This window comes from Erinaceus europaeus, chromosome 1, assembly GCF_950295315.1.
Source record: "Erinaceus europaeus chromosome 1, mEriEur2.1, whole genome shotgun sequence".
NCBI lineage: Eukaryota > Metazoa > Chordata > Mammalia > Eulipotyphla > Erinaceidae > Erinaceus > Erinaceus europaeus.
The window spans coordinates 107522130-107539244 of NC_080162.1; the positions used below are offsets into that span (position 1 = coordinate 107522130).

At 48.5% G+C, this 17115-nt stretch overlaps 1 protein-coding gene across 5 annotated transcripts in view; it reads left to right on the forward strand.

Moving 5' to 3' along the window:
- The window catches only part of SLIT1 (slit guidance ligand 1), a 227781-nt gene that overhangs the window by 147415 nt on the left and 63251 nt on the right, over positions 1–17115 (forward strand). For 3 of the 5 annotated variants that reach the window (XM_007532657.3, XM_060192763.1, XM_060192752.1), the window contains exons 12-20: positions 80–151; positions 626–769; positions 9582–9745; positions 10494–10517; positions 10596–10740; positions 11536–11610; positions 11770–11913; positions 15703–15846; positions 16064–16230. In XM_007532657.3, the coding sequence (XP_007532719.2) occupies positions 80–151; positions 626–769; positions 9582–9745; positions 10494–10517; positions 10596–10740; positions 11536–11610; positions 11770–11913; positions 15703–15846; positions 16064–16230 (1079 nt within the window). Of the gene's footprint in view, positions 1–79; positions 152–625; positions 770–9581; positions 9770–10493; positions 10518–10595; positions 10741–11535; positions 11611–11769; positions 11914–15702; positions 15847–16063; positions 16231–17115 lie in introns of all 5 variants that reach the window. The other 2 variants (XM_060192742.1, XM_016192358.2) reach the window with 2 other exon arrangements.

Below are 17115 nucleotides of genomic sequence, written 5' to 3' on the forward strand. Positions count from 1 at the left end.
TTGCAGCAGCCTGGGTTGGGGGTTGCTGAAGTGTGTGGGCTCCAGGTAACTAACTCACCTTTTGCTGCCTTCCCTCCAGGGTGCTCTATGGGAACAAGATCACTGATCTTCCTCGGGGTGTGTTTGGAGGCCTGTACACCCTACAGCTCCTGTAAGGACCTGGGCTCGGGTGCCCTTGGCTGGGGTCCAGGGAGGGTGCGGGTGTTCCTCTGGCTTCTCAGACTGGCCCTTTTGGCTTCTTTGGGGCTTGGCCTCACCGGAGGCAGGGTGCTTGGAACTCTTGGAACTCGGGGACCTGGCCGGGCAGGAGGAAGCTGTTGGTAGGAGGCAGGAGCTCTGCATGGCTGGGAACCTGGGACCAAGAGCATCCAAGAGGCTTGAACCTAAAAGTTCTGTCTTGGTTCCCTGGGAACTCTGGAGAACTCTGAGAAAGGGCAAGGGCTCCCCCAAATGACATGGAAAGGTGCTTTGCTATGGCTGTGCCCAGGAATGGAGTGGCTGGCCAACAGAGACCTAGATTCCGGGGCCTTGCTTCACAGATTCCTCCTTGAGATGATTCCTGCCCAGTGCCTGGCAAGTCTGATTCTGTGTCTCCTCCCCCCTCCCCACCTGGCTCTACCTCCAGGCTTCTAAATGCCAACAAGATCAACTGCATCCGGCCTGATGCCTTCCAGGACCTGCAGAACCTCTCGCTGCTCTCCCTGTATGACAACAAGATCCAGAGTCTCGCCAAAGGCACCTTCACCTCTCTACGGGCCATCCAGACCCTGTGAGTGACCTTGCAGCCTGACCTTGCCCCTCCACCCCTGGGGTTTAGGAGGAAGAGCAGGTGGCCATCTTGCTCTGGCTTCTTATGGAGCAAGGAGCTCAGGCTCTGGGTTAGCTAGCCTGGGTTTCATGGTCTCAACGGTGCCTTATTGGCTGTGTGAGTCTGAGTAATTTAGTGAGCATCTCTGGGCCTCAGTTTTCTTGTTCATAAAACTTACTTTTTTCACACTGACAGTTCAGAAATTGGGATGCATACTACAACAGATGACTTCTTTAATCGGCAGCACTTTGCTCTTTAAAACAAAAAACAAAAAACATAAACCCCACCTGCAGGAGGAAAGCTTCCGAGAGGTGAAACAGGTCTGCAGGTGTCTCTCTGTCTCTCTCCCTCTCTATCTCCCCCTTCCCTCTCAATTTCTCTCTGTCTCTATCCAATAATAAATAAATAAAAAGTACATAAAATAACAATAGTTTGTTTTGTAATCAATCATGCCTTAAATCTGGTGAAACGTAGCAATTGTAGCAGTGACTACACATTAAAAGTATAGCAACAACTCTAGGAATTTAAAAATCTTTTTGTTCTAGACAATTAGGAGCATCGTCCATTGGTGCCGTGTGGGCCTCACGCTCCTCACCTCCCAGCTTTAGCTCCTGGCTAGTCATAGCTTATCTGTACTGCACCCTCTTCCATTCCTCCAAACTGACTTTGAACAATATTCTAGGCATCATTTGCCATATTTGCAGACTTCATACATACCCTCAAAAGGCAAGGATTCTTTAGAAAAATGGTTCTTATCTAAAATTTTGAAAATTTCTTAATACTGTAGGATAACTAATTGGTGTTCAGATTTTCAAGTATCTCATATATATGTCAAGCAATTTTTAAAGAATGTATTTGAGGGGCTGGGTGGTGGCGCACATGGTAGAGTGCACACATTATAGTGCTAACCCCCACTGAATAGCCCCCTACCCCACCCAGGCTTTGACCTTTCTGCAACAGGCCATGCCTAGACTAAGTTTCGCCTTGTGTTTCCCCTTTCTTCCCTTGTTTCTTAAGTTCCACCTATCAGCCAGATCATCGGGTATTTATCCTCCTCCTTCTGGTTTATCTCATTTAACATGATTCCTTCAAGTTCCATCCAAAATGAGGCAAAAGAGATGGTTTTTATCATTCTTAACAGCTGAGTGGAATTCTACTGTGTATAAGTACCACAGCTTTCTTAACACTGATCTGTTATTGGACATCTGGGTTCCTTCCATGGTTAGGCTCTTACAGATAGTGCTGCTGTGAACATAAGTATTCATAAATCCCTCCAAGGGCCAGGTGGTGGTGCACCTGGTTGAGTGCACATGTTATAATGCACAAGGACCCAGATTCGAACCCCAGTCCCCACCTGCAGGGGAAAAGCTTTGCAAGTGGTGAAGCAGAGCTGCAGGTGTCTCTGTCTCTCTCCCTCTCTGCCCCCAGCACTCTCAATTTCTGACTGTCTCTAGCCAATAAATAAAGATAATTTTTTTAAAAATCACTTATCTCTGGGTAGTTGTTTTTGTTTGATTAATTCTTTCATATCCTTTTGGACATAAGTCAAAAATGATATTACTACATCATAGTTGTTTACGTTTTCACTTGTTTAAAGATTCTTCTTACTATTTTCTAACCTTATAATGTCTTTGTTGGGCTCCCTGGAGCTCTCTATAGCCTGGTCTTTGCTGATTGAGTCCCTGTGGTATGGGTTTTACACACTGCTCTGTCCTCTCTGTATTATGTAAATAGAAAATGATATCTAGGAGTCTGGCCAGGTTCAAAATATCTTTTCCTTCTTTTGTCAAAATGGTTTGTAGGTAGGGTAGTGTGGGTTCATTAGCAGTTTGATGATGTCTTAATGCAATAGAAACAGCTACTTATCTCAATGCCAGGCCTTACTCATTTGCTGGGGATCCCAAAGTGGTGACATTTGAATTCCCTCCTCATTGGATAATACTTCCGTAGTTATGCCTTAAAATTTCTTCTTTAGCTGGAATGTGTGTTCAGGGCAACGTCTCCTCATTGATTCAGTTAAACATAGGTACTCACGTGTTCTCTTGCCCTGTGTCTTTTTTTTTTTTTTTATAATTCTTTTATCTTTATTTATTTATTTATTTATTGGAGACAGCCAGAAATCGAGAGGCAAGCAGGAGATAGGGAGAGAGAAAGAGAGACCTGCAGCTCTGCTTCACCACTCTTTCCATTTGCTTTCCCTCTGCAGGTGGGGACCGGGGCTTGAGCCTGGGTCCTTGAGAACTGTAACGTATGCTCAAGCAGGTGCACCACCATCTGGCCCCTTGCCCTGTATCTTTAACTCTAGGGGCCTGAAGTTTTCCTTGTAAAGTGTGGGCCCTGGCATGCCTGATGAATGGGCACTCATTGTTAACGCTGTTGTGGTCAAAGTTGCTGCCATCGCTGCCACTGTCTGCCATTCCTCAGATACAGTCTGCATGGAGTGGCAGGATGGGGCACAGTCTACCAAGTAGAAGCATGGTCCCGACCCCTGGGAACCCTGTATCTCAGCAGGATGTCAGCCACGGAGACAAACTCATCACAGTCCATTCTCCCACCTGCAGCCCACCACTGCCTGATAATTGAGTTTCATGTAGCCAGGAGAGGAGTATGGAGTACCACCCAGGAAGTCTTGCCAAACGTGAAGTTAGAGGCTGTCGGGAGATGCTGGCACAGGGAATTACTTTATACAGCCATCCAAAAGAGAAATGCCCAAAGGAGATTTATTTGGGGGGGTTATGGCTGGTGCTTGGTGCCTACGGGATGAATCCAACCTTTTTTTTTTCCTTCATTTTTTTAAGACTGTACTTATTTGTTTATTCATGAAACAGATAGGAGGAGAGAAAGAACCAGACATCACTCTGGTACATGTGCTGCCGGGGTCCAAACTGGGGACCTCATGGTTGAGAATCCAATGCTTTATCTACCATGCCACCTCCCAGACCACCTTTTTTCATTTTTCTTTGATAGAAAGTGAGACAGAAAGAGATAGAGATAGAGAGAGAGACTGGGAGAAGCAGCTGCAGCACAGCTCCTCTACTCCTGAAGCTTCCTCTCCTACAGGTAAGGACTCAATGCTTGACCTTGGGTCTTGGAGGACATGAATGTGTACACTCTACTGAGTGTGCCACCACTTGGCCCTCCCCACCAACACACACAGGAAGCTTAAAGACTGAGGACCCACATGTGCAAGGCTTGAGCTGTGGAGTCTCAGGTGAGGAGATATCTGCCTCTCAAAGTGGGAGAAGAGTGAATGGGTCAATGCATGTGCCCATGGGGATGATGTCTTTTTTGTGTTCTTAGCTAAATGGACTTTAGAGAGGGTGCCTGTCCTCCAGGCAGACCCCACACCTGAGAGCTTGGCTGCTTCTACCAAGGGTGACAATGGGATACAAAGCTGGAGCAGACTGTTGAAAGTAGACTGTCAAAAGAGAAAGGCTTCCTTTCCTGTAGGCTGTACAGACAACAATAGTCACCACCATCACCGGAGCATTTTTGCCTGTTGCCTAATCTACAAACAGTGACCTATGGCTAGGCTGCCAGGCTAGCTTCGCGGGCGGGAGAGAGAGATGACCAGGAACTCATGGCTGAGTAGTACGCAGTTCAGTCTTTATTCATGTGGAACGCAGCACAATCTAAGCTATCTCTAATCACAATCTTGTCCTTATATATCCTGAGGTGGAAGAGTCAGGTCCGAAGAGGATGTACATAGGATAGGGGGTGGGGAGAAGGAAAAAGTGTGCAAAACAGTGAGGATTAAACCAATGCCCTGGAGGCAGGGCAGTGCTTAGTTAACAGTGGTTATGTAAATAGAATAGATACAGTGTTAAGCAGGGGGGATTAAACCAATGAAACAGAAGGGGTCTTAGAAGCAGAATTTAGAAGCATACCAACACTAGGCTTTATATAAAGAAGCTTAGGCATGTGTTACATCAAAGCAAAGGACTTACAGAAGGAGGGAGGAGAGGAAGCAGGGATTGTGCTTTGATGTACTGGTGCATAATGGTGGAAAAGGGCCTAAATTGGGCTGAAAGTATCTTACAGAGACCTGTCATGAGGAGGTGAGAAATTATACCCATGTGCCAATAACTATACTGCAATCCATTAACACAACAAAATGATAGAAAACAAACAATAAATAATTGCATTCTCAAATATTCCAAGGTGAGAAAAATTACCTAGAATACATGTGTAATAATAAACAAATAGCTGAGGGACTGGGTGGTGGCACACCCAGCACCCAGTGCACACATGACCAAGCTCAAGGACATAGGTTCGAGCCCTTGTTCCCCACCTGCACAGGGGAGGCTTCACAAGCGGTGAAGCAGATCCTCAGGTGTCTCTCTTTCTCTCTCCTTCTCTATCTCCCCCTCCTTTCTCAATTTCCCTCTGTCCTATCAAAATCAAAATTAAAAGAGAAAGCAAAATTTAAAAAAAGGGGGGAAATGGCTGCCAGGAGCAGTGGATTTGTAGTGCTGGCACCGGGCCCCAGTGATAACTCTGGTAGCAATAAAAATAAAATAGAAAAAATAGCTGTGAAATACCAGGGTAGAGAAAAAAATTGGTTTTTGATAAATGGTAATTGGAAATATAAATGGAATATTAGTTTACATGGAAAATATAAAAATATAAAATATATATAAATATAAAATATATAAAAATATGAACAGAATAATAGTTTGCTCTTCCAACTGCTCCTGTTTAATATTTGACTAAACACTGGATAAACATGAATAAAATGTCTTTAATCAGAAAAAAAAAAAGAAAGAAAGAAAAGGAAGCTGAAGCTGTGGCAGTTATGTGATTTGCCTGAGGCCACCCAACACCTTCTAGAGCCAGAATCTGGTCTTCATTGTCACCAAGACATTAATTTCCCCTTCAACTGTGCCTTTTTCTTAATGACAGACCTTGTTAACTGAGGCTGTAAAGCCAAATTGACCTACCTTCTAGGAGCAGCTCCTATATAGTAACAACTGGAGAACAGTTAGGAACAAGAAGAAACTAGACACAAACTCAAGGTCTAAGCTGATTTTCTCAGTGTAGCCTGGGATCCTCAAATGTGTCTTGTCAGACACAAGCAGACCTAAACTCACCAAATCCTGTGTGTTTTGCCCATGTCTCCAGGCCTTTGGCTGAGAGTTTTGTGCCGGGGAATTGGTTTTGTTGCACTTTCACTTACCTGCTTCACTGCTTGTGAAGTGTTGCCCCTGCAGGTGGGGATCCCGCCAGGGGCTTGAGCCTGGATCCTTGTGTGGGTCTTTGCGCTTTGCCCTATGCACACTTAGCCCAGCCCCCTCCTTGTGCTACTGTATAGCCAATCCCCCATATCCAGCTCACCCCCAGGTAGCCGTTCATCTGCTTTCTGTCTCCATCGATTTACACCATCTGGACATTTCGTATACGTGACATGACACGATGCAGCATCCTTTGTGGCTGGCTTCTCTGTCTAGCGTGATGTTTCTGAGGCATGTCCACACTGTAGTACTTATCAGTGCGTTCATTGCTGATCAGTTTTACACTGCATGGCTGGGCCACATCTCATCTGTCCATTCAGTGGAAGAACATCTGGATCACTCCCTCTCTGGAGCCATTAGAATAATGCTGCTGTGCATATTTACTCACGGCTCTTTGTGTAGGAAATGTTTTCACTGCGCTTGGAGTCTCTGGGTTGTACAGGAAACCCACGTTTGGCCATTTAAGAAGAGGGCACAAGTTTTCCAAAGTAACTGCGTGGTTTCCCACTCTCGCCAGCAAAGCACTGCAAGAATTCCAATTTCTCTGCATCCTTGCCAACCCTTGGCATCATTGGTCTTTTTGATTATGGCTGTCCTGGCAGGTGTGAAATGCTATCTCGCTGTGAGTTTAATTGACTGGTTGTGTGGAGTATCTGCTCTGTGGTATGTTTCAGTTGTGACTCTAATGCACAGTCCAAGCTAGAGGCTGAGAATCTATCTCCCCTGCCCCCACCCTTCCCTTCCCTCCATCACCAGAACGTCTGTGGGTAAACTGCATGGCCACATCTGCAGCCTGTTTCTCATGGTCTCTTCCCAGATTTTTCTCCCTTCCCTTTCTAACTCCTTGCCTTCTGCAACTATTGAAAAATCCCCATTTGTGTAAAATACCTAGGAGGGGGCCAGGCAGTGGTATACCCAGCTAAGCTTCATAGGTAGGTATAAAGCACAAGGATCTGGGTTTGAGTCCCTGGCTCTCTTTTCTCTCCCTCTTTCTGGCACCCCTGCTTGTGTCAATTTCTCTCTCTGCCCTATCCAATAAAATGGAATAGAAGGCCACTAGGAACAGTGGATTCATAGTGTTGGCACCGAGCCCCGGCAATAACCCTGGAGGCAAAAAATTTAATTCAATTTAAATTTAAAAATAAAAATAAAATACTTAAGCTCACACCAAAGCCACTTGCCTCTGTGGGTGGCTCAAGTTTCCTAGGTTGTTTTTGACATAACTGCTTTGCTCTTAAAAAGGATGCGTTCTACTCCACATCTTGTGGACATTGTAATACCCACCTGAACAGCGTCGCTGGGCTGGTTTTTAAGTGGTTTCCTACCAGCGGCGTGAAGAAGGGGAGCAGGTTGTCCCAGCAGCAGCCAAGCTCTCGGGCACAGACATGTGTGGGTGGCGGGCACTAGGGGTCGTCAGAGCTCCCCTGCATCCTGGTGGGTTTTCTTTTTCTTGTTTTAATTTCCACTGGGGTTATCACTGGGGTTCAGGGCCTGCACAATGAATCCACCACTTTAGGAAGCCTTTTTCGCTCTTTCTCTCTTCCTTCCTTCCTCCCTCCCTCCCTCCCTTCCTTCCTTCCTTCCTTCCTCTCTTTCTTTTCTTTCTTTCTTTCTTTCATTTCTTCCTCCCTTTCTTCTTTCCTTCCTTCCTTCCTTCCTTCCTTCCTTCCTTCCTTCCTTCCTTTCTTCTTTCCTTCCTTCCTTCCTTCCTCTCTTTCTTTCTTTTCTTTTCTTTCTTTTCTTTCTTTCTTCCTTTCATTTCTTCCTTCCTTTCTTCTTTCCTTCCTTCCTCTATTTCTTCTTTCTTTCTTTCTTTCTTTCTTCCATTTCTTCCTTCCTTCCTTCCTTTCTTCTTTCCTTCCTTCCTTCCTTCCTTCCTCTCTTTCTTTCTTTCTTTTCTTTTCTTTCTTTCTCTCTTTCTTTCTTTCTTCCATTTCTTCCTTTCTTCTTTCCTTCCTTCCTTCCTCTCTTTCTTTCTTTCTTTTCTTTTCTTTCTTTCTCTCTCTTTCTTTCTTTCTTTCTTTCTTTCTTTCATTTCTTCCTTCCTTCCTTCCTTCCTTTTTATTTGATAGGAAAGAGAGAAATTGAGAGAGGAGGGAGAGATAGAGGAGAGAGAACCTGAGCCACCTGCATCCCTGCTTCACCTCTTGTGAACCTCCCACCCCCCACACCCTGCCCTGCAGGTGGAGGCTGGGGGCTTGAACTGTGGTCCTTGCACATTGTAATGTGTTTGCTCTACCCAGTGCACAAACACCTGACCTCTTTCAGTAAAGGATTTTTGAATATGCCTGGTGTCAAGAGATGGCATATGGAGGTGACTCAGTGGGGAGAGTGCAGGTTTATAAGTGTGAGAATCACAGCACTGTCTATGGTAGAGCTGAATAATATTCTGTTTTTTCTTTCTTTTTAAATTATTTTAATTAATTTATTTTTGCCTCCAGGGGCTCGGTGCCTGCACTGTGAATCTACTGTTCCTGGTGGCCATCTCTCTTTTTTTTCTCCTATTGTTGTGGCTGTTGCTGCTATTGTTGTTGGATAGGACAGAGAGAAATGGAGAGAGGAGAGGAAGACAGAGAGGGGGAGAGAAAGATAGACACCTGCAGACCTGCTTCACCTCCTGAGAAGCGACTCCCCTGCAGGTGGGGAGCCGGGGGCTCGAACTGGAATCTTTGTGCTGGTCCTTGTGCTTCACACCGTGTGTGCTTAACCCAGTGTGCTACTGCTCAGTCCCCTAGTTTTTCTTTCTATCCCATCAAAAGCAGAGAGAGCGGTGACCTGTGGCATGCCTGAGGGGAAGCAGCCTCGGTGACTCATGGTGACAGTGGGGAGCCCTTGAGAAGCACCCTGGTCCTAGCCCTTTCTGATAAAAGGCTGTGGGTGGGTAGGGTCAGAGGAGACAGCTGCTGCTGTCTGAGACCACAGGAAAGGACAGACAGCACTCTTGGCTGTGTGTGTGTTTGTGTGTGTGTGTGTGTGTGTGTGTGTGTTGGGGGAGGGATCCTGTTCTGTCACTCTTCCTGAGGAGGACAGGGTGGCTTCAGCCTCCACGAGGCAGGCAGTGTTGGTCTCAGTTAAGCACACGTAGTATTCAGCGTAAGGAGCCACTCAAGGATCCCGGTTTGTGCCCCCAACTCCTCACCTGCAGGGGGGATGCTTCATAAGCAGTGAGGCAGGTTTGCAGGTGTCTCTCTTTCTCCATCTCTGTCTCCATTTCTCCTTTCTCTCTCAATTTCTCTCTGTCCTATCCAATAAAATGGAAAAAATGACCACTGGGAATAGTAGATTCATAGTGTCAGCACTGAGCCCCAGCTATAACCCTGGAGGCAAAAACAAACAAACACACACCAACAAAACTGAATGCAGAGAGAGAAATGGATAAGGAGGAAAGCAGGCAGAGGGAGGGTGGGGCTGAACTTCTAGGCCTATAGACCCTGTAGGGACACACACACACCCAACGCCCCCTGCCTGCACAGTGCAGGCAGGTGAAAGTCCCAAGCAGGGTCTGGCTCCTGTTTGACCCTGCACCTGCCCGTTCTGGACAGGCACCTGGCCCAGAACCCCTTCATCTGTGACTGCAACCTCAAGTGGCTGGCTGACTTCTTGCGCACCAACCCCATCGAGACGAGTGGGGCCCGCTGCGCCAGCCCCCGGCGCCTGGCCAACAAGCGCATCGGGCAAATCAAGAGCAAGAAGTTCCGCTGTTCAGGTAGATCCCCCTGTCCCCAGCCCTGTCCAACTGTCCACCACCCTGTCTATCTCTAGTCTGCCCTAGGTTCTTGTGATGCTTCCTAGGTGCCTCTGACAAGGGTGTCCTTGACCCCTGGGGACTCCTGTTCTGGAGGGCAGAGACCCCAAGTTCTTGGCCTAGATTGAAATGGCTGCTCCTTGTACCCCTGGCCTAACTGAGGCTAAGGGGAGAGCAGGCCTGGCTGGATGTCCTCACAGGAGGACCCAGACCAAGACCCAGCAGATGAGGACCCTGGCTCTCTCCCAGACCTTGGCTGCTGCTGCTGCTGCTATAAATCCTGACTTACAGGACGACCTAGAAACCTACCCCGTGAAATTGGAGCCTCCTTCTGGCTTGGGGGCAGCACAGAGGCCATCTGACTGGGGATGACACAGGTCATCCTCTGAGTTTGCACCCTCATCACCTCTACCTATCTTCCTCTGTGCTGTTGCACAAGAGGCTACCTTGGCCTTGGTGCTCCTTGAGGGAGGAGCAATGGGCATGGTGCTACCCACCCTCCTCAGTCGACCTGGGCCTGGAATGTCTGTGCTCTTCAGCGAGGCCCCCTTCCCACAGGGGCAAGGAAAGTGGGTTCTGGGGCCCAGATTGGGGTACCTCATCTCATTCCCTGGATACTTTCATCCTGGCAGTGGGGCTAGGGCCATGGGCCTCCCCCTGAAGTCCCCTGGGGACTCCAGCATCACAGAGTTTCTGGTTCTCTCCACAGCTAAAGAGCAGTACTTCATTCCAGGTAAGATGAAGGGGCCTGGAGGCTAGCCTGGGGAAGGAGTGGGGGCTACCGGTCCTCAGCCCTGCCCTTTCCCCGCAGGCACGGAAGATTACCAGCTCAACAGCGAGTGCAACAGCGATGTGGTTTGCCCCCACAAGTGCCGCTGTGAGGCCAGCATGGTGGAGTGCTCCAGCCTGAAGCTCACCAAGATCCCGGAGCGCATCCCCCAGGCCACGGCCGAGCTGTGAGCCTCCATGCCCCTGTGCCCCTCCCTGCCCCCTTTCGGGGCTACGCTTGGGAACTCCAGTGACACTGGCCCAAGAATATGCCAGCTGCTGGAGGTGGCAGGAAGCAGCAGCCCATATAAACCCTCAAAACAGTGTTGGGAACCCAGGGCCTGTCACCAGCCCAAGCCAGGGGTGGCTTCTCTCTGCCACACTTTTGCTATCCTGGGGGACCTGAGTCCATTAACTTAAGTTTTCCTGTGACTATGACTCTGTTCCTCTAAAAATAGAAATTTATGCATATGCATATACATATACATATACATATACATATACATGGATCCCTACACATAACTATTGGTTAAGTGTATAAATCTCCAAGCATCTTTTTCTTTTACTTTTTACAAATATTATATTTATTTATTTTGGATAGGGACAGAGAGAAGTTGAAAGGGGAAGGTGAAGTAGATAGATAGATAGACAGACAGACAGAAAGACAGGCACCTGCAGCACCATTCCTGAAGCTTCCTTCTTATAGGTGGGGACTTAGGGTTTGAACCCAGGCCCTTGACCACTGTGACAAGTGCATTCTCCCTGGTGGGCCACCACTCAACCCCTTGTGGCATCTTTAATGTTAAAGATAGCCCTCTTTGCTCCCCAGCACTGCTCCCCCCCAACTTTCTGCATAGCTTCCTTGAAATAGGACCAGTTCTCCCTCCCAGATCAGTTCCCGTGGGCAACCCCATATTTGAGTTCCAAATATTCCTGGCTGGGAAGATGGTTATGGGTGTGTGAATTTTCTTTGCCTCGAGCAGACGATTAAACAACAATGAGATCTCCATCCTGGAGGCCACCGGCATGTTTAAAAAACTGAGCCATCTGAAGAAAATGTGAGTCCCTCTTGGGCAGGGAGGTTTGCAGCCTGGCCACTGGCCCAGGCTGGAGCAGAAAGATACAGGGCTGGGGATGTGACTATGGGGGTGAGGGCTCCCATGCCTGGGAACTGGGGTGTCCTGCACTCTGTGACCTCCAGCCACCTCCTCCCCCAGCAACCTCAGCAACAATAAGGTGTCGGAAATCGAGGACGGAGCCTTCGAGGGTGCAGCGTCTGTGAGTGAGCTGCACCTGACTGCCAACCAGCTGGAGTCCATCCGCAGTGGCATGTTCCGGGGCCTGGATGGCCTGCGGACCCTGTGAGTGAGTGGGAGGGCAGGATCAGCACGGCTGCCGCACAGTGGCGGGCAGAAGCCGCGGCCAAACATGGGGGTTCACACTGTAGGGGAGGGCAGAGGGCCCCTCCCCTGGAGTCCCCAGCTGCCAGAGAGGGGCAGCTGAGACCTTGACTACAGCAGAGCAAGTGACCACATGTCAGCAGCTGTACCACAGGGCCAGTGAGTCACCAGTGGTGGGAGGTGGCTCTACCCGTGGGCCCCTCTCATTGCTGTGTGTCAGCTCCAGAGGTTTGTTTAGTTCAGGAGGGAGTGGGTGGCAGGGGGAGTTCAGGGGAGTCCAGCTGCGGGACAGGGAGGGTGCTTCACACCTGGTAGGGGATGCACCACTCAGGGCCCAGCTCTGGAAGTAGCAGATGGGGTCCAGGGCTCCCCATGCTTCCATGTGGGGGCAGCACTCTCTCCTCACATGCTCAGGCAGGATTCCAGAATATCCACTATCCAGTGCTGTTTGTCCAGCTATCCACTGGTCAGACACACCACACTGTCCATTCCAATGGCCACCGGTGGCTCTGGACTACTCAACCAGTGACAGGTGATACTGAAACCCTGAGCTTTGAGCTTTATCTCAAGGGGGTTCATTTGAACCACAATAGCTGCATATGGCCTGTGGTTGGTCTGTAGGACAGCCTGGCTCTGGACATAGGCCGTGGGGTTTGAAACACCAATGCGTGGCAGGCTCCAGCTTTGTGTTTGCTTTTTAAAAATTATTATTATTTATAGATACAGAGAGAAATTGAGAAAGGAGGGGGAGATAGTGAGGGGAAGAGGCAGAGAGATACTTGCAGACCTGCTTCACCACTCATGAAGCTTTCCCCCTGCAGATGGGGACCAGGGGCTTGAACCTGGGTCCTTGTGCACTGTATTGTATGCACTTAACCATGTGTACCACCACCTAGCCCGTTTGCTTTTTTAAAAAAATGTATTTATTTATTTTATTTGCTAGGATGTAGGGAAATTGAGAGGGGAGGGAGAGATAGAGAGGGGGAGAGAGACACCTGAAGCATTGCTTCACCAAATGTGAAGCTTTCCCCCTGCAGATGGGAATGGGTGGGTAGGTGGGTGGGAACTTGAACCTAGGTCCTGTGCCATGAAGGTGATTCTCATATGAGAAAGTCCTCAGAGTCACTGGCTTCTTTTAAAAAAAATTTATTTATAAAATGGAAATATTGATAAGACCATAAGATTCCATACAATTCCCACCACCAGAACTCTGTATCCCATCCCTTCTCTTGAAAGCTTTCCTCTGGGAGTATGGACCCAGGATCATTATGGGATGCAGAAGGTGGAAGGTCTGCCTTCTGTAATTGCTTCCCTGCTGAACATGGACATTGGAAGGTTGATCCATATTCCCAGCCTGTCTCTCTCCCTAGTGGGATGGGTCTCTGGGGAGGTGGGGCTCCAGGACACATTGGTGGGGCCATCTGCCCAGGGAAGTCAGGTTGACATCATGGTAGCATCTGGAACCTGGTGGCTGAAAAAAAGTTAAGATATAAAGCAGAACAAATTGTTGACTAATCATGAACCTAAAGGCTGGAATATTGCAGATGAAGATTGGGGGTGTCCATTTTGGAAAAGCTAGTAGGTCTATTTTAGTATATTCCAAGGGGTCCATGGCTGACATGGTTTGCCTGAGCCTGACATCTAATATGCAGGTGGACCCAGGTTATTGTCTGTGGAGACGGTGTCATAGTTGGTAAAAGGACTAGAAAGCAGGATCAGGGAAGAGAGTAGCTCCAAAATGTGATAAAAGTGTATAAATATTGTTAACGGTAAACCCCATCGATTTGATCTGGGGCCCACATTCAGCACAGGAGCCTATGTAACTTCTGCATCTCTGTAGGTCTGAGCTTGGATTCTGTGGTTAGAGAACAGAACAGTCCCTACCTTTGTTGATCCCCACTGAGGGCAAGGTCCTATAGGGGCCCACAAAGGGGTCTGTTATGTTGTTCCTGATGGAGATGACCAGTGACAGTGGCAAGAGGGATCTGTTAGAGGTCTAGGCCCATCATGTCTGTGTGGGAATCTCAGGATTCCCTAACTAGGGCCCCAGGTGATGGGGTGGCCTGGTAGTCACTGAATTCTTTGAGGATTCTGGTACCTCTCACCAGATGCTCACCTCTGCCAGTAGAGGTACCCACTGGCTCACTATCTCTCAAAACCCAAGGTCTCATCATTATTGTTATTATTATTGTTATATATATATTTAAGAGATTTATTTATTTGTGAGAAAGAGAAAGGGAGAGAGAGAAAAAACCCCAGCGTCATCACTCTGGCTCAAGGACTGAACTGTGATGAACAGAACTTGGGGCCTCTGCTGGGGAGTCCAGTGCCTTATGCACTGCACCGCCTCCCAGACCACATTATTATTATATTCTCGATTGCTTTGCCATTGGGCAGACAGAGAGTCAACACAGCTTAAATGCCCCCTGATTGTAGCAAGCTTGTGCACTTTTATGAATGTTCATAAACTATTTTCATTTTTACCGATTCTGAGTTGAGCTAGACTTTCTGTTGGGGAGGGGAATTGAACCAAACCATGGAGAGGAGATAGAGGCTTATGGGTAAAACCAGAGCAGAAATCATTCTGGACAGAATGATTACCAGAATCCTCAAAGAATTCAGTGACTACCAGGCCACCTCATCACCTGGGGCCCTAGTTAGGGAATCCTGAGATTCCCACACAGACATGATGGGCCTAGACCTCTAACAGATCCCTCTTGCCACTGTCACTGGTCATCTCCATCAGCTGTGGAGGGCAAGCAGCAGGCAGGAGAGGCCCACAGCAAGCCTGAAGGACAGCAGAGCCATGGGCCTGTCACTCTTGGAGAGATGCAGTGTGCAAAGGTGACTAGGGCTGGGTGGGACAGCCTGCCCCCCCCCCCCCACACACACACACAGGAGACAGGAAAACATAAATGTGATTCTGTGGGCCATTTGGGAATTTCTGTGGGCTTTGGACTAGAGAAATAAAATACAAACTGAGGGGCCAGGTGGTTGAGCGCACATGTTACAATGCCAGGTTCAAGCTCCCAGTCCCCACTTTCAGGGGGAAAGCTTTGTGAGTGGTGAAGCAGTGTTGCAGGTCTCTCTCTCTCTCTTTCATTCCCTTTGTCACCCCCTTCCCTCTCAGTTTCTGGCTGTCTCTATCCAATTGATAAAGATAATTTTTAAAAAGTTAAGAATAAAACAATTACAAAAAAAGGGGGATCAAGCTGTGGTACACTCAATTAAGCACGCATAGTATGAAGTGCAAGGACCCGCCCCTGTCTCCCCACCTGTGTGTGTGTGTTGGGGGGGAGAAGTGTCACAGGCAGTGAAGCAGGTCTTCAGGTGTCTCTCTCTCCCTCTCTATCTTCCCCTCCTCTCTCAATTTCTTTCTGTCTTGCCCAATAAATGAAAAAAAAAAATGGCCACCAGGAGCAGTGGGTTTGTAGCACTGGGCCCCAGCGATAGCTCTGGAGGCAAACAGACAAACAACAACAACAGAATGCAAGCTGAGGTCTCACAAATTCTCGGGTGTCTGTGTGGAATATGTGTCAAGCAGTGAGGACAGCCCTGGGGGTGGGAGCAAGTGAAGGATGGCAGGTTTGGGAGAGCATTGCAGACTAGGCCAAGGAGAGCATGGGGGTGCGGCAGCTCCCTTTGCTGTGGCTCAGGCCCCCATGAAGAGCTTTTGTGTGAACTGGCTGGTGGAGGCCACAGAACAGAGCCGGCTGTCTCCCCACCCCCTACCCCAACCTTGGCCCCCAGGATGCTGAGGAACAATCGCATCAGCTGCATCCACAACGACAGCTTCACAGGACTGCGCAACGTGCGTCTCCTCTCGCTTTACGACAACCAGATTGCCACCATCTCCCCGGGGGCCTTCGACACGCTGCAGGCTCTCTCCACACTGTGAGTCTGCCAACCTCCCACAACCACCCGGGTGGCTTCTTCAAAGCCACTGGGGGTTCAGCCCTCGAGTCTGGGTGGCACCGGTGGGGGAAGGCTTCCTCAGCACTAGCGTGACACCTCTGGCTGGGTCTGTGGCACGTGGGATGGGGCGGTTGCTGTCACACCGGAGACGGGCAGGGTGTGTCTTTCTCCTGTTCACACCACCTACCCCCTCCAGGAACCTCCTGGCCAACCCTTTCAACTGCAACTGCCAGCTTGCCTGGCTGGGGGACTGGCTGCGCAAGAGGAAGATTGTGACGGGGAACCCACGCTGCCAGAACCCTGATTTCCTGCGGCAGATCCCACTGCAGGACGTGGCCTTCCCGGACTTCAGGTGTGAGGAAGGTAACTCCTCAGCCCGGGTCAGGAGGGCGGGCTGGGAGGGGTCTGCTGATGGGGCGAAAGAGGCCGAGGAGGCCTTTCTGAGTCCTACACCCCACCCTGTGCTGTGCCGTATAATTGACAGAGTGATAAAGTGCTTATTCTAGGGAAATGAAAAGGGGATGAAAGAAGAAAGGGGGAGGCAGAGAGAAAGATAGACACCTGCTGCACTACTTCACCACTCATGAAGCTTCCTTCTGCAGGTGGGGATGGGGTGGGGGGACTTGAATCCAGGCCCTTATGCATGGTAACATGTAAGATCAACCAGGTATGCCACTGTCCAGCTCCCTTTTTCTCTTTTCTTTTCTTCTTATTTTTTAAAATTTTTATGTTTATTTATTTTTCCTTTTGTTGCCCTTGTTGTTATTTATTGTTGTTTTTATTGATGTCGTCATTGTTAGATAGGACAGAGAGCAATGGAGGGAGGAGGGGAAGACAGAGAGGGGGAGGGAAAGATAGACCCCTGCAGACCTGCTTCACCGCCTGTGAAGCGACTCCCCTGCAGGTGGGGAGCTGGGGGCTCGAACTGGGATCCTTAAGCCGGTTCTTGCACTTTGTGCCACGTGCACTTAACCTGCTGTGCTACCGCCAGACTCCCCTCTTCTTCTTCTTCTTCTTTTTTTTAATAAAATACATTTAATGGTTGTCTTAATTTTTTTTTAATTTCTTTATTGAGGAATTAATGTTTTACATTCAACAGTAAATACAATAGTTTGTACATGCATAACATTTCCCAGTTTTCCATATAACAATACAATCTTCTTATTTTGAAGACTTTTGATTATTTATTAGAAAGGTAGGAGGAGAGAGAGAAAGAACCAAACATCACTCTGGTACATGTGATGCTGG